This window comes from Anolis sagrei, chromosome 12 (genome assembly GCF_037176765.1).
Source record: "Anolis sagrei isolate rAnoSag1 chromosome 12, rAnoSag1.mat, whole genome shotgun sequence".
Lineage (NCBI taxonomy): Eukaryota > Metazoa > Chordata > Lepidosauria > Squamata > Dactyloidae > Anolis > Anolis sagrei.
In genome coordinates this window covers 6,494,185-6,520,379 of record NC_090032.1, presented here as the reverse complement: position 1 = coordinate 6,520,379, position 26,195 = coordinate 6,494,185, and the positions used below count along the sequence as shown (strand labels likewise).

General features: G+C 39.9%; 1 protein-coding gene across 2 annotated transcripts in view; it reads left to right on the top strand.

Moving 5' to 3' along the window:
- PIP5K1A (phosphatidylinositol-4-phosphate 5-kinase type 1 alpha) overlaps positions 1 to 26,195 on the top strand; it is a 72,959-nt gene that overhangs the window by 30,258 nt on the left and 16,506 nt on the right. For both annotated transcript variants that reach the window (XM_060758008.2, XM_060758009.2), the window contains 8 exons: positions 9,320 to 9,450; positions 11,261 to 11,378; positions 15,642 to 15,794; positions 20,713 to 21,012; positions 23,422 to 23,627; positions 23,761 to 23,844; positions 25,544 to 25,592; positions 25,752 to 25,836. In XM_060758008.2, the coding sequence (XP_060613991.2) occupies positions 9,320 to 9,450; positions 11,261 to 11,378; positions 15,642 to 15,794; positions 20,713 to 21,012; positions 23,422 to 23,627; positions 23,761 to 23,844; positions 25,544 to 25,592; positions 25,752 to 25,836 (1,126 nt within the window). The remainder of the gene's footprint in view (positions 1 to 9,319; positions 9,451 to 11,260; positions 11,379 to 15,641; positions 15,795 to 20,712; positions 21,013 to 23,421; positions 23,628 to 23,760; positions 23,845 to 25,543; positions 25,593 to 25,751; positions 25,837 to 26,195) is intronic.

The window sequence follows — 26,195 nt, the reverse complement described above, 5'->3', positions numbered from 1 at the left end:
ATTGTTTTACTCTATTATGGTTATTATTACATTTATTATTTTACCGTATTATTTTACTGTATTTATTATTATTATTATTATTATTATTTACTTTACTTCTATACCGCTTTTCTCAGCCCTTAGGCGACTCAAAGCCGTTTACATAATACAAAATCACAAGACAGTATCACAAGCAGGTTAAAACACATTATACATTCTACATAACAATCAATATCAAAAGACAATCATTATCATAATCATATCGCCTCAACAACATTGATATTACATTTATTATTCTATATTATTACTCTATTACATTTATCACTCTACTCTACTCTGTGATTACTTTATTTTACTCTATTGTTATTATTACATTTATTATTTTATTCTATTTATTATTGTTATTATTACATGTATTATTTTACTCTATTATTACTGTTATTGTTACATTTTCATTACTTTACTCTTATAATAATTATTATTACATGTATTATTTTACCCTATTTATTATTATTATTATTATTATTACGTTTATCATTTTTATTTTTACTACATTTATTATTATATTCTATTATTGTTATTATTACTTATTATTTTATTCTATTTATTGCTGTTATTATTACATGTATTATTTTACTCTATTATTACTGTTATTGTTACATTTTCATTACTTTGCTCTTATAATAATTATTATTACATGTATTATTTTACCCTATTTATTATTATTATTGTTACGTTTATCATTTTACTCTATTTTTACTACATTTATTATTATACTCTATAATTGTTATTATTACTTATTATTTTATTCTATTTATTGCTGTTATTATTACATGTATTATTTTACTCTATTATTACTGTTATTGTTACATTTTCATTACTTTGCTCTTATAATAATTATTATTACATGTATTATTTTACCCTATTTATTATTATTATTGTTACGTTTATCATTTTACTCTATTTTTACTACATTTATTATTATATTCTATTATTGTTATTATTACTTATTATTTTATTCTATTTATTGCTGTTATTATTACATGTATTATTTTACTCTATTATTACTGTTATTGTTACATTTTCATTACTTTACTCTTATAATAATTATTATTACATGTATTATTTTACCCTATTTATTATTATTATTATTATTACGTTTATCATTTTACTCTATTTTTACTACATTTATTATTATACTCTATAATTGTTATTATTACTTATTATTTTATTCTATTTATTGCTGTTATTATTACATGTATTATTTTACTCTATTATTACTGTTATTGTTACATTTTCATTACTTTACTCTGTTATAATAATTATTATTACGTGTATTATTTTACCCTTATTATTATTATTATTATTATTACATTTATCATTCTACTCTATTATTACATTTATTATTTTACTCTATTATTGTTATTATTAAATTTATTATTTTACTCTATTATTACTGTTATTGTTACATTTTCATTACTTTGTTATAATAATTATTATTACATGTATTATTCTACCCTATTTATTATTATTATTACATCTATCATTTTACTCTATTATTACATTTATTATTTTACTCTTTATTATTATTTGAAGCATACATAAGCACATTTACATTGAAGAAGCTTAGAATAATTGATTAAACCATTATTGGGCAGTCTTATCTTAAATTACAGTTTTATGTAAATATTCAAAAATATTGAACCTACCGATGCCTCAATTAATGTAATTGTATTGATATCTATTTTTATTTTGAAATTGACCAGGAGCTGCTGTATTTCCCACCCTCAGCTTATACTCGAATTAATCCGTTTTCCCAGTTTTTTGTGGTAAAATTAGGTGCCTTGGCTTATATTCAGGTCAACTTATACTTGAATATATATAGTATTTGTTCTTTTAGTTGTATTTCTCCTTTTGTTGTTGTTGTCTTGACTTCTGATGCTTTGGAGCTTCGCCAGAAGTGCTGTGTTTGAGAAAGAGAACAACACAAGCTAACAAAATCAAACTTCTTGTAATCATCAGAAATGAGAATAACACAGTTTAAATCAATTTTATGCTGATTTAAATGTATTTTTCCCATCACATCAACTTTTAAAAATACAACGAATGGTACCTTACAGTGGACTACTGTAAAGTCTGCACATTTCACACCATATTTGTGTAACACAAGACAACAAGTATTTTTCATCAGATATCATTGTTATAGAGTTTTTCACACTGAATTCAGATCTGCATATTTTTTTTCTCTGTTACATGTAGTTTTTGCAATGAGGCTAATTGAATAATGCATGCATTTATGCAGTGATATCAATAGAATCTAATTAATTACAAGCCAACAAGTATTTTTCATCAGATATCATTTCAGATCGTTGTTATAGAGTTTTTTGCGCTGAATTCAGATCTGTGTTAATTTTTCTCGATCATGTGTAGTTTTTGCGATGAGGCTGATCGAATAATGAATGCACTGACTAGATTTTATTGATATCACTGCGTAAATGCATTCATTATTCGATTAGCGTCGTTGCAAAAACTACACTTCATTGGGAAAAAATAAAATTAAATTCTATTGATATAAGTGTAAATGCATTCATTATTCGATTAGCGTCATCGCAAAAACTAAACATGATTGAGAAAAAATAAAATTAGATTCTATTGATATCAGTGCGCAAATGCATTCATTATTTGATTACTCTAATCGTGATTGAGAAAAAATAAAATTAGTTTTTATTGATACCAGTGCGTAAATACATTCATTATTCGATTAGCCTCATCGGAAAAACTACACGTGATAGAAAAAAAAATAAAATGAGATATCTATTGATATCCGTGCGTAAATGCATTCATTATTCGATTAGCCTCATCGAAAAAACTACACATGATAGGGAAAAAAAATGAGATATCTATTGATATCCGTGCGTAAATACATTCATTATTCGATTAGCCTCATCGCAAAAACTACACGTGATGGAGAAAAAATAAAATGAGATTCTATTGATATTAGTGTGTCAATGCATTCATTATTTGATTACTCTAATCATGATTGAGAAAAAATAAAATTAAATATCTATTGATATCAGTGCGTAAATGCATTCATTATTCGATTAGCCTCATCACAAAAACTACACGTGATTGAGAAAAAATAAAATGAGATATCTATTGATGTCATTGTGTAAATGCGTTCATTATTCGATTAGACTCATCAGAAAAACTACACGTGATAGGAAAAAAAATTAGATGCTATTGATATCAGTGCTTAAATGCATTCATTATTCGATTAGCCTCATCGCAAAAACTAAAAATGATTGACAAAAAATAAAATGCGATTCTATCGATATAGGTGAGTAAATGCCTTCATTATTCTATTAGCCTCATTGCAAAAACTACACATGATAGAGAAAAAATAAACACAGATGAGAATTCAGCGCAAAAAAAAATCTATAAGAATTTGATGAAAAATACTTGTTGGCTTGTGTTGTCTTTCTTGTTTCCTTCTGGCCTGTTTTTTGCTGTCCCCCTCCTTTCCCCGAGGCATTGAAGGGTTGGCTTGTTGTGGTGTTTGGTATTCTTGCCGCGGCAGCATGTCATGCATACCTTGCGCCCACAGGTCTGGACTCCGCACTGAAGCGTGTCACCAGGATGGTACTGCTTCCTGGTCTTCCTTGGGTCCCTCCCTTTCTTGAAAGCATGTTGAAGGATGAACTCAGTCTCCTAAGTCAAGTAGAAACCATGTCTCTCCCTCCATTTAGGGCACATGTGTCAAATTCAAGGCCCATGGGCCAAATCTGTCCTGGCATGTCGTTTTGTATGGCCATCCAGATGCTGGACTACAACTCCTATATTGTTCATCATTGGACATCAAGACTATAAATAATCATCATCATCATCATATAAATAAAAATGTAATGTTAGTTTGTGGGATTAACAGAACTCAAAAACCCCTGGATAAAATTACACCAAATTTGGGCACAAGACACCTAACAACCCAATGTATGTCCTTCACTCAAAAAAATGATTTTGTTATTTGGGAGTTGTAGTTGCTGGGATTTATAGTTCACCTACAATCAAAGAGCATTCTGAACCCCACCAACGATGGAATTGAACCAAACTTGGCACACAGTTCTCCCATGACCAACAGAAAATACTGGAAGGGTTTGGTGGGCAGTGTCCTTTGGTTTTGGAGTTGTAGTTCACCTACATCCAGAGATCAATGTAGACTCAAACAATGATGGATCTGGACCAAACTCTACACAAATACTCAATATGCCCAAATGTGAACACCGGTGGAGTTTGGAGAAAATATAATCTTGACATTTGGGAGTTGTAGTTGCCGGGATTTATAGTTCACCGACAATCACAGAGCATTCAGAACCCCACCAATGATAGAATTGGGCCAAACCTCCCACACAGAACCCCCATGTGGGCCACAGCAACACGTGGCAGGGGACGGCTAGTCTATATAAATAAAAATGTAATGTTCGTTTGTGGGATTAACATAACTCAAAAACCACTGGACGAATGGACACCAAATTTGGGCACAATACATGTATCAGGCCAACGAGTGACCATCACTCATAAAAACACTGAAAAACAAAGCAGAAGAGACATCAAAAATTATATTACAAACACATGTGCAAAACTACCTATATATACGTAAACACACATATATACTCAAATATATACAGACACATATACGCATATATACACACACAAAGCACATATAAACAGACTGGGCCACAGCAATGCATGACGGGATGGCTAGTAATAATAATAAAACTTTATTTTCATTCTGCCCTATCTCTTTGAGGGAACTCAACAAACAGAAAATTCAAACATTCAATGCCTCAGTGCAACAACAGACCTGAGCCCGGTACTTAGCCTTTAGAGTTGGAAAATCCCACAGGACGTTCAAGTTATTTGAGATCCTTTTTGTGCAATCCCACAGTGCCTTACGTTGGGGAGGAGAGGATGGGAATGCGGAACGGAAACGCAAAAGGGGGTTTCCCAGCTCTCATACAGGCGCACGTTTTTTCTTGTGGGAGTTTATTGGCATCTCTTCACTTTTCTCTTTCATTGTGTTCTTTGAGCATCTACTGAAAGTCTGTATATGTTTTAAGACATACTATATATACACGCGAGTATAAGCTGCATTTTTCAGCTCTTTTTTAGGTTGAATAAGTCCCTCATGGTTTATACTCGAGTCAAAGTTATGTATTATTTTATTCTGTTATTATTATTACTAGCCGTACCCGCCACGCGTTGCTGTGGCCAACCTTCCCCCCCCCCTCTTTCTTTCCTTCCTTCCCTCTTTCCTTCCTTTCCTCTATTTCTTTCCCTTCCTATATCTCTTCTTCTTTCCTCGATTTCTACCTGTTTCTATCCCCCTTTCTTTGCTCTTTGGTTACCTCCTTCCTTCTCTCCTTCCTTCCTTCCCTGTCTTTAGTTTCTTCTCTCCTTCCTTCCTTCCCTCTCTTTAGTTCCTTCTCTCCTTCCTTCACTCTCGTTTTCCTTTCACTTTTTTATTTCCTTCTCTCCTTCCTTGCTTCTCTATCTTTCCTTTCTTCTTTCCCTCCTTCCTTCCTTCTCCCCCTTCATTCCTTCCCTCTTTCCCTCCTTCTCTCATTACTTCTTGACTGTCCCTTCCATTTAATTTGTATTATATAGTAATATTATATACTAGCCGTCCCCTGCCACGCGTTGTGTGGCCCACACGGGGGTTCTGTGTGGGAGGTTTGCCTCAATTCTATCGTTGGTGTGGTTCAGAATGCTCTATGATTGTAGGTGAACTATAAATCCCAGCAACTACAACTCCCACGTGTCAAAATTCTATTTTCCTCAAACTCCACCATTGTTCACGTTTGGGTATATTGAGTATTTGTGTAGAGTTTGGTCCAGATCCATTATTGTTTGAGTCCACAGTGATCTCTGGATGTAGGTGAACTACAACTCCAAAACCAAAGGACACTGCCCACCAAACCCTTCCAGTATTTTCTGTTGGTTATGGGAGAACTGTGTGCCAAGTTTGGTTCAATTCCATCGTTGGTGGGGTTCAGAATGCTCTTTGATTGTAGGTGAACTATAAATCCCAGCAACTACAACTCCCAAATGACAACATCAATTTTTTGAGTGAAGGACATACATTGGGTTGTTAGGTGCCTTGTTTCCAAATTTGGTGTCAAATTGTCCAGTAGTTTTTGAGTTATGTTAATCCCACAAGCGAACATTACATTTTTATTTATATAGACATATATGTAACATATTACATAGTAATCTATATAACAATATATAAAATACTAGCTGTCCCCTGCCACGCGTTGCTGTGGCCCAGTCTGTTGATCTGGAAAAAAAAGTTATGAGAAAGTGTTGGCTTCTAATATATGTATTGTCATTATGCTTGTGGGTAAGCAGTATTTCTTGCTGTTTCTTTGTCAGTGTTGATGGGGAGAGTGTCTGGTTTGCCTACTCTGGAATATGCAACATATCATAGTCCTTCTTTAAGGGTCCCTTTCAAATCTATGATACTATATCTCTCTGTGTGAATCATATATATATATATATATATATCTGCCTGGATGGCTCTTTGTCAGGAGGACTTTGATTACGTTTTCTTGCCCCGATGAAGGGAGTTGGACTGGATGGCCTTGCATATTTTCCATTGGTCATGGGGGTTCTGTGTGGGATGTTTGCCCTGATTCTGTTGTTCGTGGGGTTCAGAATGCTTTTTGATTGTAGGTGAACTGTGAATCCCAGTGACTATAATTCCCAAATGTCAAGGTCTGTTTCCCCCAAACTCCATCTGTGTTTATATATGGGCATATTGAGTATTTGTGCCAAGTTTGGTCCAGATCCATCATTGTTTGAGTCCACAGTGCTCTCTAGATGTAGGTGAACTACAATTCCAAAATTCAAGGTCAATGCCCACCAAACCCTTTCAGTATTTTCTGTTGGTCATGGGAGAACTGTGTGCCAAGTTTGGTTCAATTCCATCGTTGATGGAGTTCAGAATGCTCTTTGGTTGTAGGTGAACTATAAATCCCAGCAACTACAACTCCCAAATGACAAAATCATAATTTTTTGAGTGATGGTCACTCCTTGTGTTGTGAGACGTTTTGTTGCCAAATTTGGTGTGATTTTGTTCATTGGTTCTTTTGTTTTTAAGGTACTCATTATGCACTGAGCATTTATATATATAGATAGATATATAAAATATTGTATTTATATCTTACATAGAAAGTAGGAAAGGAAGAAGGAAGGAGGGACAGAAAAGAAGGAAAAAGGAAGGGAGGGAGAGAAGAAGGGAAGGAAGGGAATGAAGAAAGGAGAGAGGGAAGGAAATGAAGGGGAAGGAAATGAAGATAGGGAGCGAAGGAGGAAAAGGAGGGAGGGAGAGAAAGAAGGAAAGGAAGAAGAAAGGAGGGACAGGAAGGAAGGGAAGGAGGGAAAGGAAGGAGAAGGAAGGAGGGAGGGACAGGAAGGAAGGAGAGGGAGAGGAAAGGAAGGGGAAGGAAGGAAGAAAAGGAAATAAAGGGAGGGAGTCCTTTCGGGTGGAGTGTGGCAATCTGGATGTTAATAGGAGAGAGTGTGTGTGTTAAATGTGTGCTCGTGTTGCCGGAGACAGCCAAGCAGGTCAAACAGAAAGGAAAGAGTTAAAAAAAGAAAGAAGGATCTACAGAAAGTCCCTTCCCACCTGCTGGCCTTCCTCGTCTCCTCCTCCTCCCCTTCTTCCTCTCATGGGCCCCTTCCTCTTCCAACAGGAAGGAGGAAGAGGAGGAGACTGCCCTCCTGAGATAGCAGGGAAAGAGAAGGGGCTCCATGCGGCAAGCCTCCCCCTCCACTCTCATGGTGCCCACTCTCTTGTGTGTGTGTGGGGGGCTATGCATGCTTTAACGGCCGGCTGTTTCCCCACGAGGAGGAGGAGCCAGGTCTTCACTTTCCTCCGAAACGCCAGCAGGGAGGGGGCCAATCTGATATCTGCAGGCAGGGCATTCCATAGCCGAGGGGCCATCACTGAGAAGGCCCTGTCTCTCGTCCCCGCCAAGCACGCCTGTGATGCAGGCGGGACAGAGAGCAGAGCCTCCCCAGATGATCTTAATGTCCTAGCTGGTTCATAGGAGGAGATGTGTAGGGCCAGAACCATTTAGGGCTTTATAGGCTAATGCCAGCACTTTGAATTGTGCCCGGTAGCAAACTGGCAGCCAGTGGAGCTGGCGCAACAGAGGAGTAGTATGCTCCCTGAGTGCTGCTCCTGTTAGCAACCTGGCTGTCAAACGCTGGACCATTTGAAGCTTCCGAGCAGTCTTCAAAGGCAACCCCACGTAGAGAGCGTTGCAGTAGTCTATACGGGATGTAACCAGAGCATGGACTACCGTGGCCAAGTCAGACTTCTCAAGGTACGGGCGCAGCTGGCGCACAAGTTTTAACTGTGCGAATGCTCCCCTGGTCACCACTTAGTTAATTTAGCCTCCCCACACTTTAAGGTGGTACCTAATTTTCCTACTTGACAGATGCAACTGTCTTTCCTGTTGCAAAGGTCGATAACAGGCTACACAATTGGTTGGAAACCCACTCCAACCCGGGCTGGCTTCGAACTCATGACCTTTTGGTCAGAGTGATCTTAATGCAGCTGACACTCAGCCAGCTGCGCCACAATCCAATTGTCTGGTGATTACATGGAAAAGTGAATAGTGGTAGTTACAAAGCACATTCTAAGGATTATTTCTGCATTTGATTTATTACAATATTCCAATCCAAACCCAAGTAATGAAGGTGGAGGCATTACTTTTCATTCAACCCTCGTATTTATCATTAGCCCCTTTGGTTAAATACTCCTGAAGAAAACGGGCCTCAGCTTGCATTTTCTTCTTTAAAAGGAAAGTTTTTTATAAGGAAAACCTAAGATCGCTGGCACAAATAAAACTAAAAATCCTCCATATTATTTTTCTTAGTCAGGTTTACAAGGAAACTAGGCAGGGCATATGAAATAACTCCAAGTGCCATGGCATCTTTGTGTAAACATCCTCTCCCTGTGTGCTAATTCGTTCCATTTTAGAAGACTTGTGTGTCATTTGATGCTTCTGTTTGTCCCAAAATACAGCTCTTTCTTCCTCTGTATACACCAACATTTGGACAAAATGAGCACCCCATAACCTGTCCAAACAACCCCAAGTGCAAGGGTTTAATTGGCAGGTGACTGGGATTAACAACAGGTTGCATTTCTTGGAGGAGAGACAAAACCAAAGGTTTAGGAAGCTTAAGGTGTTTGGGGAAACATGCTGGTTTCTGTGCAATCCTGCAATGCGTACATTAACCACCATTGATGTTTCCTCTCTTTCCCCAATGCCAGACCACTTCTTCGGCCCTCAAAGGTGCCATCCAGTTGGGGATCACCCACACGGTGGGCAGCCTGAGCACCAAGCCCGAGCGAGATGTCCTCATGCAAGATTTCTATGTTGTCGAAAGCATCTTCTTCCCCAGGTAAGCCTTTGGATGTCTGCCTTGGACTATTTGTCCTTTGTAAGCACATACAGGTATTAGTTATTTTATGTCTATCCATCAGAATGAAACATGCATAATAATAATAATAATAATAATAATAATAATAATAATAATAAGAATAGAATAAGAATAGAATAAGAATAATAATAGAATAAGAATAATAATAGAATAAGAATAATAGAATAAGAATAATAATAATAATAGAATAATAATAGAATAATAATAATAGAATAAGAATAATAATAATAGTAATAATAATAATGAAACAATAGATCACATCCTGAGCTGCTGCAAGAAGATTGCGCAGACAGACTCCAAGCAGAGGCACAACACCATTGCTCGGATGATTCATTGGAACTTGTGCCACAAATACCATCTCCCTGCGACAAAGAACTGGTGGGATCGCAAGCTGGAAAAAGTTACAGAGAATGAGCACGCCAAACTCCTCTGGGACTTCCGGATTCAGACAGACAGAGTTTTGGAGCATAATACTCCTGACCTCACAATCATGTTAAAAAACAACGTATTGATAGTTGATGTCGCAATCCCAGGTGACAGTAGGATTGAAGAGAAACAACTGGAAAAGATGAAATGATATAAGGATTTAAAAATCGAACTGCAAAGGCTCTGGCACAAGCCAGTCAAGATGGTCCCAGTGGTGGCACACTGGGTGCAGTGCCTAAAGACCTTGGCCTGCACTTAAACACAATCGGCGCTGACAAAATTACCATCTGCATGCATTATTCGCCGATACATCACACAGTCCTAGGCACTTGGGAAGTGTCCGACGTGTGATCCAATACAAAAGCCAGCAGAGTGTCTGTTGTGGATTCATCTTGTTGTGTTTCAAGTAATAATAATAATAATAATAATAATACCACCGATACATCACACAGTCCTAGACACGTGGGAAGTGTCCAACATGAGATCCAATACAACAGCCAGCAGTGTCTGCTGTAGACTCATCTTGTTGTGTTTCTAATAATAATAATAATAATAATAATAATAATAATAATAAATCACACAGTCCTAGACACTTGGGAAGTGCCCGACATGGGATCCAATCCAACAGCCAGCAGAGTGTCTGTTGTGGATTCATCTTGTTGTGTTTCAAATAATAATAATAATAATAATAATAATAATAAACTTTATTTATACCCCGCCTCCATCTCCCCAAGGGGACTTGGGGTGGCTTACATGAGGCCACGCCCATCAATACAGTAAACACCATATAACATAAAAACACAACGGAAAATCAGAAAATAAAATAACATAAGATACAAAACCAATTACATGTATGTATGTGTGTGTATATATATATATATATATATATATATATACACAGTAGAGCCCCTGGTTGTGCAGTGGCTTAAGCCACTGAGCTGCTTAAGTTAGTGACTGAAAGGTCAGCGGTTTGGATCCGGGGAGTGGGATGAGCTCCATGCTGTTAGCCCCAGCTTCTGCCACCCTAGCAGTTTGAAAACATGCAAATGTGAGTAGATCAATAGATACCACTCCGACGGGAAGGTAGCAGTGCTCCATGCAGTCATGCTAGCCACAGTAATACAACGCCAACTCTTTGGCTTAGAAATGGAGATGAGCACCCCCACCCCCCCCAGACTTGGACACAACTGGACTTAATATCAAAGGAAATCTTTACCTTTAGCTATATTTGAAATTGTATTGTTATGCTATTAATGTTAGCCGCTTTGAGCTGTAATGCCAAAAAAGCAGTGGAATTTAGGAGGAAGGCATAAACCGCTTACGAGCCTCTCTCCTTCCCCTTCAGTGAAGGCAGCAACCTGACCCCAGCGCACCACTACAATGACTTCCGCTTCAAGACTTACGCTCCCGTCGCCTTCCGCTATTTCCGTGAGCTCTTCGGGATCCGGCCAGATGACTACCTGGTGAGTCTTATTGGATGGGAATCCTGTTTTTGCATTTAGAAAACCAATTCAAGGTGCAGGTTATGACCTATAAAGCCCTAAACCAGTGGTTCTCAACCTTCTTAAGGCCGTGACCCCTTAATACAGTCCCCCATTTTGTAGTGACCCCCAACCACAAAATTATTTTCGTTGCTACTTCGTAACTGTAATTTTGGCTACTATTTTGAATCATAGAATCCTAGAGTTGGAAGACACCTCATGGGCCATCCAGTACAACCCTCTGCCAAGAAGCAGGAAAATTGCATTCAAAGCACCCCTGACAGATGGCCATCCAGCCTCTGTTTAAAATGTAATGTAAATATCTGATATTCAGAATGTATTTTCATTCACCGGACCAAATTTGGCACAAATAGCCGATACGCCCAAATTTGAATACTGGTGGGGTTGGGGGCTGGATTGATTTTATCATTTGGGAGGTATAGTTGCTCGGATTTATAGTTAACCTGCAATCAAAGAGCATTCTGAACTCCATCAACAATGGAATTGAACCAAACTTGGCACTCAGAAGTCACATGACCAACAGAAAATATTGGAAGGGTTTAGTGGGCATTGACCTTGAGTTTGGGAGTTGTAGTTCACCTACATCCAGAGAGCACTGTGGACTCAAACAATGATGGATCTGAACCAAACTTGAGAGCCGTTCAGCAGTGGAACTCTCTGCCCTGAGTGTGGTGGAGGCTCCTTCTTTGGAAGCATTTAAACAGAGGCTGGATGGCCGGCCATCTGTCAGGGGTGCTTTGAATGCAATATTCCTGCTTCTAGGCAGGGGGTTGGACTGGATGGCCCATAAGGTCTCTTCCAACTCTATGATTCTGTGATTCTATGAATACTCAATATGCCCAAATGTGAATACTGGTGGAGTTTGGGGGAAACAGACCTTGACATTTGGGAGTTGTAGTTCCTGGGATTTATAGTTCACCTACAATCAAAGAGCATTCTGAACCCCACAAATGATAGAATTGGATCAAACTTCCCACACAGAACCCCGATGCCTAACAGAAAATATTGTGTTTTCTGATGGTCTTTGGCGACCCCTCTGACACCCCCTCACGACCCCCTCAGGGGTCCCGACCCCCAGGTTGAGAAACACCGCAACGGTTTGGGCCCTACCTATCTCCGCGATTGCCTCTCCCTCTATGAACCAGTGTGGACTCTTAGATCTATCAGCATGGTTGGTGGGGATGAGGGAGAGAGCCTTCTCGGTGGTGGCCCCTCGCCTTTGGAACACTCTCCCCAGAAAGATGAAATAAGCCCTGTCACTGTCCTCCTTCCGCAAGGACCTGAAAACCTTGCCCCTGCTCTGCACTTGCCCACTTCCCCGGCCATATGCTTCCCCGTTGTCCCAGCCCTTCTATAGCTGTTCAACAGACCTTGGAAATATTTATTTATTTATTTATTTATTTGATGCACTTATTAACCGCCATTCTCAGCCCTTACGGGCGACTCATGGCGGTGTACAGTACACATAAAAAGACAGTTACAAAGGCCAGTATCAACAACATATAACTATACGACAAATACAAACTACATAAAAATCCGCTTCGTCTCTTAGTAGAATCATAGCCAGTCTCATCTTCCTTATACCATTCCAGTTCTCATTACCGTAATGTTGTTGCTTAGCACTTAATTAAATGCCCTCTCGAACAGCCAGGTCTTAAGGCTTTTTCGAAAGGACATGAGGGAGGGCGCCTGTTTGATGTGTGCCGGGAGAGTGTTCCACAGCCGGGGGGCCACCACCGAGAAGGCCCTCTCCCTCGTCCCCGCCAGCCGTGCCTGTGATGCAGGCGGGATCGAGAGAAGGGCCTCCCCAGACGATCTCAAGGTCCTCGTGGGCTCGTAGGCCAAGATGCGGTCAGAAAGGTATTTTGGGCCGGAACCGTTTAGGGCTTTGTAGGCCAAGACCAGCACCTTGAATTGGGTCCGGTAGCAAATCGGCAGCCAGTGGAGCTGGGACAACAAGGGCGTTGTGTGCTCCCTGCTACCCGCTCCAGTTAGTAACATGGCTGCCGCACGCTGGACCAGCTGAAGCTTCCGGGCCGTCTTCAAGGGCAGCCCCACGTAGAGAGCGTTGCAGTAATCCAGGCGGGATGTGACCAGAGCGTGTACCACCGTGGCCAAGTCAGACTTCCCGAGATACGGGCGCAGCTGGCGCACGAGCCTAAGCTGTGCAAATGCTCCCCTGGTCACCGCTGAAACCTGGGGGTCCAGGCTCAACGATGAGTCCAGGGTCACACCCAAGCTGCGAACCTGCGCCTTCAAGGGGAGTGCGACCCCGTCCAGCACAGGCTGTAACCCTATATCCCGTTCGGCCTTGCGACTGACCAGGAGTACCTCTGTCTTGTCTGGATTTAGTTTCAGTTTGTTCGCCCTCATCCAGACCGTTACAGCGGCCAGGGACCGGTTCAGGACCTCGACAGCCTCCTTAGTAGCAGGTGGGAAGGAGTGACAGAGTTGGACATAAATAGCCCCAGGTCCCACCCTGACCATCAGGTTGGACCCTGCTTGCATTTTACACACTCGTCTCGCCCTAGTTTGCCTTGTTGCAATAGCCCAGCCCTCTCATAGTTCTCTAGGCCCCCTCGGAAATTCTGGGCATTGGTAACTGAATTTTTCCCCGATGAAAATTAATACTTCAGCTGGATTTTATAGTATTATGTCTATGTTTTATAATGGTTATTCTAAATGTTTTTATGTTAGTAATTTAATGCTTTACCTACGCTGGAAATTGCCCTGAGTCCCCTCAGGGAGATAGAGTGGTATACTAATAAAAGATTATTATTATTATTATTATTATTATTATTATTATTATTATTATTATTTGAAACACAACAAGGTGAGTCCACAGCAGACACTCTGCTGGCTGTTGAATTGGATCACACGTCAGACACTTCCCAAGTGTCTAGGACTGTGTGATGTATCGCCAAATAATGCGTGCAGATCCCAGTAAGCTGGCCTTTTGCTGGCCTTTGCAGTTCCCAAGTGTGTAGGACTGTGTGATGTATCGGTGGTATTATTATTATTATTATTATTATTATTATGTGAAACACAACAAGATGAATCCACAACAGACACTCTGCTGGCTGTTGTATTGGATCACACATCAGACACTTCCCAAGTGTCTAGAACGGTGTGATGTATCGACGTATGATTCATGTTGATCCCAGTAAGGCGGCCTTCCGTAGCTGGCAGATGGTAATTTTGTCAGCGCCGATTGTGTTTAAGTGCAGGCCAAGGTCTTTAGGCACTGCACCCAGTGTGCTGATCACCACTGGGACCACCTTGACTGGCTTGTGCCAGAGTCTTTGAGTTCGATCTTTAAGTCCTCATATTTTGCCAGCTTTTCCCGTTGTTTCTCTGCAATCCTGCTGTCACCTGAGATTGCGGCATCAAGGTCAGAAGTACTATGCTTCAAAACTCTGTCTGTCTAAATCCGGACGCCGCAGAGGAGTTTGGCGTGTTCATTCTCTGTAACTTTTTCCGGCTTGTGATCCCACCAGTTCTTTGTCGCAGGCAGATAGTGTTTGTGGCACAAGTTCCAATGCGTCATCTGAACAATGGCGTTGTGCCTCTGCTTGTAGTCTGTCTGCACGATCTTCTTGCAGCAGCTGAGGAGGTGATCTATTATTATTATTATTAATTATTGTTGTTGTTGTTAGCCACTTTGAGTCTCCTTGTGGAGAGAAAAAGCGGGACATAAATAAACATAAACATGATGATGATGTAGGCTAAGGTCTTTAGGCACTGCACCCAGTGTGCTGATCACCATTGAGACCACCTTTACCAACTGAGACCACCTTTAGTGTCTGGGACCACCTTGACTATTATTTATTTATTTATTATTTTATTTTGATTTATTTACTTATTATTATTATTATTATTATTATTATTGCTCCCCTTCCTCGTGGCACTACTGTTTGGATATTCCCTTCTTAAAAAGATGGGCGACCTCTATTAAAGACTTGGTTGCTTGCCATAAGAGCTTGGGCCAAAATCAGGCTGGATCTACATTGCCATATAATCCATTTTCTGAATCCATATAATCTGCTTTACACTGGATGATGTGAGTCTGCATATACTCCAAATCAGATAATCTGGAAGCCAAAAGAATGTCCCCATCGCTTGCCATATTATATTATAGGGAAGCACCTGACTGTCTTGGGAACACCAGGGATTGCATTTGCCCCAAACCGACTTGACACCCCTTCTTGTGTCCTTCCTCCCCAGTGCTCCCTCTGCAGCGAGCCCCTCATCGAGCTCTCCAACTCGGGCGCCAGCGGCTCCATCTTCTACGTCTCCAGCGACGACGAATTCATCATCAAAACGGTTCAGCACAAAGAGGCCGAATTCTTACAGAAGCTGCTGCCCGGTTACTACATGGTGAGTCAGCCGAGGGGGAGTCGGGTTAATCCTGTGGGTTCTTCAATCACGATGAGATGCGGCATTCAAATAAGCCACGTAACTGCTACTAAGAAGGGTGATGATAACTAAAGTTGCAGGTTCCTTGGAAAGGATTGCCAGGTATGGTTATTACCTGAGTCATAGGTTGCAAGTACATCAGAATTCCAGAATGTGTGGGTGGTATGACATAGTCCTTTGCATTGCTTTTGGGCTCTGGAAGAAGACGGATGGGGATTAAATGTTGCTAGGTTGATTTGCTGTGAACCTGAAGGAGTTTTGTAATCCCAATGGATGAATAACAGAGAACAAGGCCTTCTTCTGAAATTAGGTTGCTAGCTTTCTGGATTGTGTGCCGTCAAGTTACCTGTCAATCCATGGCGACACCATGAATTTCACAATAGTTTCTTAAGTAAAGAATCCTTAATAATAATGATGATGAGATGTGACAGGGTATTAATAAAGATTGTTGTTGTTGTTGTTGTTGTTATTATTATTTTACTGACTACCATTATATTACAGTATCATGGTATAGTACAATATAGTAGTATTTAATACTGATGTTGTACTATGCTAATAATATAATATATTGTATGTATATATATCTTGTAAGCTGCTCTGAGTCCCTTCATGTTGCATCCCAGTTCAAGAAACAAGACCATAAGATTAAATCCACCACTCTGGACTGTAGGAAAAGCAATCCTTGTTTATTGATGAAAAATTGGTTACAAAAGAAAGGTAAATGCAGAGTAAAAAAAACCACAGAAAAACACAGGAGTCAATAGGATCTCTGAACTTGAGCAAAACTTCAAAAGCCACAAAACAATACCCAAGAGTCTGTTAGCCTTTTACTAATCATGAACTTGGAAACAGAAGCCTCTGGGATTACTGGCCATGGAACACAGGAATTCTGCCAAGACCAGCCACAGTCCCGAACATTGCTTGACCTAAAGAAGCACCCGGCAGGGATGCTCTTAAACCAAAGAAGCTATTCTTAGAAACACCCCTTGACTTTTCTGTTTGGGTCTCTTTTTGCTGAAGCCGCTGTGACCTTCGTACAGACTGGGAGACAAATCTATCTCTCACTATCTGTTCTCTCCGGAGCTCATTATCTAGCCCAGGTGGGGAGATATCACGGCTAACTTCCAAAACATTCTCTTCTAACTGTTGGATTTCGTTTTCATTCCCACTGAGCTCTGCATCAACAACAGATTCCACACTGTCAGGGTCAGGGAAAGCTTGCTCAGTTTGAAAAACTATCAGAGAATCCTGTTCACACAGATCAGGATCAGGCTGAACCCCAAAACTTGGGGGTGAGAAGAGCGGCATATAAAGGTCGTAAATATATAAACAATACTGTATTGTATTATAAAATTATGATCAATATTATATGTACATACAATATGTTATATGTACATATAATATTGATCATAATTTTAAATACAATACAATATTATAATATAATACAATACAATATATTTAATAAATAATTAATAAATAATTATAGCTATAAGATGAAGGTAAAGGTTTTGCCCTGACAGTGCCATCAATATAATATTATGTGTTGTCAAAGGCTTTCATGGCCAGAATCAGTAGGTTGCTATGAGTTTTCCGGGCTGTCTGGTCATGTTTCAGAAGCATTCTCTCCTGATGTTTCGCCCAAATCTATGACAGGCATCTTTAGAGGTTGTGAGGTATCCAGATCTGAAAACTCACAGCAACACATTATTATTATTATTATTATTATTATTATTATTGAAATGCAGAAGTGACTTAAAAAGCCAAAAAACAAACAAATACATTACAACGCATGCACAAAACCACACATATGCACATATATACACACACAAAACACATATATAGCAGCCAATAGTGAAAGGCAGAAGAGACTTAAAATGCCTAAAAACCAAAAAAATACATTTATTTATTATTTATTTATTTACCTTACTTCTATACCGCTGTTCTCAGCCCGAAGGCGACTCACAGCGGTTCACAACAAATACGAACAGCAAAAATTCAGTGCTACAGTATAGAAACAGTTAACAACCTAACACATTACACAATTAATAAACAGTTACCCATTCACTGTCGTCTCGTCATCAAAAACATGTTCCAGATTCGTCATCCATTGTTCCATTCCAGTGTTCATTAACCAATCATTGCACTAATTATTCGAACGCCTGCTCAAACACCCAGGTCTTCACTTTTTTGCGGAATACCATTAATGATGGAGCTAGTCTAATGTCCGTAGGAAGGGCGTTCCACAGCCGAGGAGCCACCACCGAGAAGGCCCTATCTCTCGTCTCCACCAGCCGAGCTTGAGAAGCAGGCGGGATCGAGAGCAGGGTCTCCCCGGAAGATCTCAAAGTCCTGGTGGGTTCATAGGCAGAGATGCGGTCGGATAGGTAGCTTGGGCCGGAACCGTTCAGGGCTTTAAAGGCCAACGCCAGCACTTTGAATTCAGCCCGGTAGCAGATCGGTAGCCAGTGGAGTTGGCGCAACAGGGGGGTTGTATGCTCCCTGCGCTCCGCTCCTGTTAAAATCATGGCTGCCGAGCGTTGGACTAGTTGGAGCTTCCGAGCTGTCTTCAAAGGCAACCCCACGTAGAGAGCGTTGCAGTAGTCTAAACGGGATGTAACCAGAGCGTGGACTACCGTGGCCAAGTCAGACTTCCCAAGGTACGGGCGCAAAACCACACCTACACACATATATACACAGACGGCCACAGCAATCCTTGGCAGGGGACGGCTAGTGTAATATAAAATATATAATTATAATATCATATTATTATTAGTATTATTATATTGTACTACATTATAATATACGGCGCTCCATGCAGTCATGCCGGCCACATGTCCTTGGAGGTGTCTACGGACAACGCCGGCTCTTCGGCTTAGAAATGGAGATGAGCACCACACCCCAGAGTCAGACATGACTGGACTTAATGTCAGGGGACTACCTTTACCTTTACTACATTATAATATTATAAATGTTACCTGTATGTACAATATATTATATTACATTATATTATATTCTTTTTTTTCAAAGTATATTTTATTGGTTATACATATACATAAAAGAAGAGAAAAAATAAGAAAAAATTGACATATTCAAGTTTAGTTTAAATGTACAAGGAAAGTGGGAGAACATTTGATTATAGCATAGTAGGTAATTTTAGAAATCAATATAGTAAGAAGCATAAAAAATAAAGAGAGAAAAGAGAAAAGAAAAAAACATGAAAAATGAAAAAATACAATAGTTGTTTGACTCCCATTCTGTGTCTTCGCTTATAATATATAACACCTTTTTTAGTTTATATTTGTCTCCTCTCGTTTCTCTCTGAGAACTCTTTTTTCACTCATATATCTAAAAAAAGACAATAATAATAAAAAAAGAAAAAAAATTACCAATAAATGTCTCAGAGAGCAGTCTTGTTATATATTTGTCCTATTGACTCCTTTCATTTAAATAATTTTCAAATGATGACCAGTTTGTCCATGTCTTTGATCTCTTGCAACTTATTTATCCAGTCCTGTTTCTGGAATTTTGTCCATTTTCCAAATTTTTGCATATGATATCCTTGCTGCCGTTGAGATATAGGTAAATAAAATGTCCTTATTTGGATCTGAAATGAATTCTGAATCCGTAATGTTTAATAAATAATATTCTGGTTTTCTTGGGAATGATACATTATATTATATTCTGATGGTCTTTGCGACCTCTCTGAAACCCCCTCGTGACCCCCACAGGGGTCCCGACCTCCAGGTTGAGAAACACTGTCTTTTGATACACATTGGATATTTTGCCTGCCGCATCACACTGTTGACTTATGTTCAGCTTGTGGTCTACTACTACTCCTAGATGCCTTTCCTATGGACTATACCTGTGCATTTGAATTTTATTGCCTACTAGCCATCCCCTGCCACGCGTTGCTGTGGCCCACATGGGAGTTCAGTGTGGGAGGTTTGGCCCAATTCTATCATTGGTGGTGGTCAGAATGCTCTGTGATTGTAGGTGAACTATAAATCCCAGCAACTACAACTCCCAAGTGTCAAGATTCTATTTTTGCCAAACTCCACCAGTGTTCACATTTGGGCATATTGAGTATTCTTGTAGAGTTTGGTCCAGATCCATCATTGTTTGAGTCCACAGTGATCTTTGGATGTAGGCGAACTACAACTCCAAAACCAAAGGACACTGCCCACCAAACCCTTCCAGTATTTTCTGTTGATCATGGGAGAACTGTGTGCCAAGTTTGGTTCAATTCCACCATTGGTGGGGTTCAGAATGCTCTGTGATTGTAGGTGAACTATAAATCCAAGCAAGTACAACTCCCAAATGTCAAGATTCTATTTTCCCCAAACTCCATCAGTGTTCCCATTTGGGCGTATTGAGTATTCGTGTAGAGTTTGGTCCAGATCCATCACTGTTTGAGTGCACAGTGCTCTTTGGATGTAGGTGAACTACAACTTCAAAACCAAAGGACACTGCCCACCAACCCCTTCCAGTATTTTCTGTTGTTCATGGGAGAACTGTGTGCCAAGTTTGGTTCAATTCCATCGTTGATGGGGTTCAGAATGTTCTTTGATTGTAGGTGAACTACAAATCCCAGCAACTACAACTCCCAAATGACAAACTCATTTTTTTTTGAGTGGAGAACATACATTGGGTTGTTAGGTGTCTTGTGTCCAAATTTGGTGCCAATTGCCCCAGTGGTTTTTGAGTTCTGTGGATACCACAAACGAACATTACTAGCTTGGGGACCTGGCAGTGCCTGGGTTATTTAGTTAGTTTGGGCCTAGCTCTCCGATTGATTAAGATTAAGTAACGTAGCTGATTGCATTTGTCCTAGTTGCTGCTCAGGACAAGCCCTTGTGTCCTTTCCTCCCCTTTACCCCAGAACTTGAACCAAAACCCCCGGACTCTGCTGCCCAAGTTCTACGGCCTCTACTGCGTCCAGGCCGGGGGCAAAAACATCCGGATCGTGGTGATGAACAACCTGCTTCCGCGCTCGGTCCGCATGCACCAAAAGTACGACCTGAAGGGCTCCACCTACAAGCGCCGGGCCTCGCAAAAGGAGCGCGAGAAGGTCTTCCCCACCTTCAAGGACCTGGACTTCATGCAGGACGTCCCCGAGGGGCTGTTCTTGGACGCCGACATGTACAGCGCCATGTGCAAGACCCTGCAGAGGGACTGCTTGGTAAGTGAGGCCCTGTCAAGGGCACCCTCAAACTTTTTAAGCAGAGGGCCAGGTCACAGTCCCCCAAACAGTTGGAGGGCCAGATTATAATTTGGAAAAAACATGAGTGAATTCCTATGCACACTGCACATACTGTATATACTCGAATATAAGCCTAGTTTTTCAGTCCTTTGTTTTAGGTTGAAAAAATCTCCCCCGGCTTATACTCGAGTCAATGTTATTTATTATTTTACTTTGTTGTTGTTGTTATTATTACATTTATTATTTTACTAGCCATTCCCTGCCACGCGTTGCTGTGGCCCACATGGGGGTTCTGTGTGGGAGGTTTGGCCCAATTCTATCATTGGTGAGGTTCAGAATGCTCTGTGATTGTATGTGAACTATAAATCCCAGCAACTACAATTCCCAAATGTAAAGGTCTATTCCCACAAACTCCATCTGTGTTCATATTTGGGCATATGGAATATTCGTGCCAAGTTTGGTCCAGATCCATCATTATTTGAGTCCAAAGTGCTCTCTGGATGGAAGTGAACTGCATCGCCCAAACTCAAGGTCAATGCCCACCAAACCCTTCTAGTTTCTTGTGGGTTTTTTTGGGCTATAGGGCCATGTTCTAGAGGCATTTCTCCTGACGTTTCGCCTGCATCTATGGCAAGCGTCCTCAGAGGTAGTGAGGTCTGTTGGAATTAGGACAATAGGTTTATATATCTGTGGAATGGCTGGGGTGGGGCAAAGAGCTCTTCTCTGCTGGAGCTAGGTGTGAATGTTTCAACTGACCACCTTCATTAGCATTTGAAGGCCTGGGAAAATCTTTTGTTGAGAGGTGTTAAGATGTGCCTGGTTGTTTCCTCAATTTCAACAGAAAGGAAGAGACCATGAAAATGAACAAAATCTGGCTACCAGTATTAAAAAACTCTAAAATTACAACAGCACTGCTATAGAATCAGCCACTCCTAGAGTTCACAGACTGTAGACTAACCCACTAGTTCTCCACTAGAACCAGCCGCTCCTGTAGTTCGCTGACTACAGACTGACTGCTTCAAAATGGCTGCCTTGCCAAGGTAACCCAGCTCGACATGAGCTGAGCTGGCTTCCATCCCGCCTAGTTATACAACTTTAAATACCCTTTAAACATCTATCTATAATTATACATAACTGCAAGTTAAAAATTTACACTTCACCACAGTCACATTGATCAGCATTGCAAAGCCTTGCCGCTTCAAGGCCTGGCTGCTTCCTGCCTGGGGGAATCCTTTGTTGGGAGGTGTTAGCTGGGCCTGATTGTTTCCTGTCTGGAATTCCCCTGTTTTCAGTGTTGTTCTTTATTTACTGTCCAGGTTTTTGACGTTTTTTTTTTAAATACTGGTACTGAACAAAATCTGGCTATCAGCTGGACCACTCTCACAACCACCATGTCAGACTACACAGAGAAGCCATTGAAATCCACAAGAAGCATGTGGACAATTTTGACGGAAAAGAGAAAGATGAACAAAATCTGGCTACCAGTATTTAAAAAAACTCTAAAATCGGGACAGTAGATAAAGAGCAACACTCCAAAAGCAGGGGAACCCTTTGCAAAGTCCAGTCCGGCATTAGCATCTGTAATGAAATTGCTACTCTATGTTAAAGTTTTGGTGTATAGCTCTATGTTTACATATGGCAGATAGGGAAGAATAGGCACAGACAGGATAGCAACAGCAGAGATAGGATTCATTTGCATATGGATAGCCGATTGGTCATATGCAGATTAGCTTAGGCCCAGGATTTGAAAAGGCTGTTAGGCCAAAATGACAGTTGGGGAGAGCAGAGCTGAACACTCCAAAGGGGCGGAGCCAAGGTTCTGAAAGAGGCAGTTAGAGTGAGGGAGTTTGAAAATGACAGTCAGGAATCTGTGTGTGAAGAGGAGAGTTGGTTTTTGAGTGCCTGATAGAAATAAGCAGTTATGAAGATGTATTAAAGACTTCTGATATAGAGAAGCAGTTAGTTAAATAGAGCTCGAGTTTTAAGGAACATAAAGAAGGCTAGTGTTGCCTTAGTTCAAAATATAATTCAGCCAAGAGTGTGCAAAGCAAGTAACATGTTTGTGAATGTGAAACATTGATAGTTTATTCAGGAAAGTTAACCAAGTAAATTATACTGACTGTAAGCCTCAAGATTGCAACAAAACACAAATGTAACCACAAGCATTGGAGCCAGAAGTTATATATAAACTGTGTTACTTTGTTATACACAAGAGTGTTTCATTGCCTGTGATATAAAGTACAAAGGTTTAACGGCACACAGAAAGTCCCAGCCAATATAAAAGAAGAAACTAAATCAGTATAAGGTAGTAAAGAGGTTTTTAAAGAGGAAAATCTCTCTCTCCCTCACTACAGCATCTGACTGCTTTGGCTTTCTTTCCAATTCCAGGTTTTGCAGAGCTTCAAAATCATGGATTACAGCTTGCTGGTGGCCGTCCACAATCTGGACCAGGCTCATCGGGAACGGGCCGTAGTGGACGGGGCCTCGCAAGCGGACACTCGCCGGCCGGCGGCCCAGAAAGCCTTGTACTCGACGGCCATGGAGTCCATTCAGGGTGAGGCGAGGAGAGGCGGCACCATCGAGACCGACGACCAGTAAGTCCGGGGTGCTTTTTGGGAATAGCTTGTTGATTGTGACCCAAGTTGGTGGGTTTTGCTTGTCAAGGTGGAGGAATTATTGCTTTCGAAGGGGATTTGTGGTCCCATGTATCTTCTGTCTTTCATCTAGGATGGGAGGGATTCCCGGACGGAACGCCAAAGGAGAGCGGCTGCTGATCTACGTGGGGATCATAGACGTCCTGCAGTCGTATAGGTAGGAAGTTTTTGGGGTTGGTTGGCATCTTACTGTTGCATTGGGCATCCGCTGCTTTCCAATCCATGAATCACTGTTACGTGTATTTACATCCTGCCTTTTTTCCCTGTTTGGGTCTTGAGGGCATAAACCAGTCCAGGTGGTCCCAGTGGTCATTGGCGCACTGGGTGCCGTGCCAACAGATCTCAGATGGCATTTGGAAACAATAAACATTGACAACATCATGATCTGTCAACTGCAAAAGGCCACCTGACTTGGATCTGCGCGCATCATTCGAAAATACATCACACAGTCCTAGACGCTTGGGAAGTGTTCGACTTGTGGTTTTGTGATACGAAACCCAGCACAGAAATCTCATTTGCTGTGACATACAGTGCTTTTGTGTCAATAATAATAATAATAATAATACACCACACAGTCCTAGACGCTTGGGAAGTGTTCGACTTATGGGTTTGTGATATGAAATCCAGCATATAGATCTCGTTTGCTGTGACATACTGTGCCTTTTGTGTCAGTAAAATAATAGTAGTAATAATAATAATAATAATAATAATAATAATAATAAATCAAACAGTCCTAGATGCTTGGAAAGTGTTCGACTTGTGGTTTTGTGATATGAAATCCAGTATAGATCTCGTTTGCTGTGACATACTGTGCCTTTTGTGTCAGTAAAATAATAATAATAATAATAATAATAATAATAATAATAATAGTGATACGAAATTCAACATATAGATCTTATTTGCTGTGACATACTTTGGTTTTGTGTCAATAAAATAATAATAATAATAATAATAATAATAATAATAATAATTGTGATATGAAATTCAGCATATAGATCTTGTTTGCTGTGACATACTGTGGTTTTGTGTCAGTAAAATAATAATAATATAATAATTGTGATACGAAATCCAGTATATATATCTTGTTTGCTGTGTTTTGTATCAGTAAAATAATAATAATAATTGTGATGCAAAATCCAGCATATATATCTCGTTTACTGTGACATACTGTGGTTTTGTGTCAGTAAAATAATAATAATATAATAATTGTGATATGAAATCCAGTATCTATATCTTGTTTGCTGTGTTTTGTATCAGTAAAATAATAATAATAATAATAATAATTGTGATGCAAAATCCAGCATATATATCTCGTTTACTGTGACATACTGTGGTTTTGTGTCAGTAAAATAATAATAATATAATAATTGTGATACGAAATCCAGTATATATATCTTGTTTGCTGTGACATGCTGTGCTTTGTATCAGTAAAATAATAATAATAATAATAATAATAATAATAATAATAATTGTGATACGAAATCCAGCATATATATCTCGTTTGCTGTGACATGCTGTGTTTTTGTATCAGTATAATAATAATAATAATAATAATAAACAATATTACTAAATCCCTTTTTTTCCTAGTTCAGGATTCAAAGCGGCTTACAGCATTTGAAACAAACATGGTGTAGAACAGCCACATGTTAGAAAGGCATTAAACTATCGAAACATTACATTAATTTAAAATGATCACAGATTAAAAAAATTATATATATATATATATATATATATATATATATATTGATCTCCCTTCTTTTTTCCCAAAGTATTGAACGCAAAGCAACTTACAAGAAATAGGCTATGGCTTCGGCTCTTTTGTTTTTGACCAGTTTCTCACTTTTGACATCTTTCAGGTTCATTAAAAAGCTTGAGCATTCGTGGAAAGCACTCGTTCATGACGGGGTGAGCCATTCATTTCCTATTTATTTGAGGGGGGGCGCTTAAGGGTGTTCTCCTGAGGTGGGAGGAAGTATGTATGCATGCATGTGTATATGTATGAGAGAGAGAAAGAGACAATAAGCATCTTCCTCTGTGTGACTCCAGTTGTGTGTCTCTCTTCAGGACACGGTGTCGGTCCACAGGCCCAGCTTCTATGCAGAACGGTTTCAGCGCTTCATGTGCAACGTGGTGTTCAAGAAGATCCCTTGTAAGTTGCTTTTCTTCTTCCTTGTAAGTTACTTTTCAACATACATGATTATTGACATTTAGGGCATGGCCCTTGAGAGCATTAGAGGGCTCTCTGTGGTTGTTTTAATGCGTCGTGGTGTTACTGTTATTCTTTATTGCTTTGTTTATGAGTTTATTTATTGTATGTATTGCTGTGTTGTTTTTATTGATGTATTTGGGCTCGGCCTCTTGTAAGCCGCACCGAGTCCTCCAGGAGATGGTAGCGGGGTATAAATAAGGTTTATTATTATTATTATTATTAATATTAATATTATTGTATCAACACATCCTTTTAAAACACAGACTCCCCAAAGAGTTACAGATTTCCTTGAAAACCCC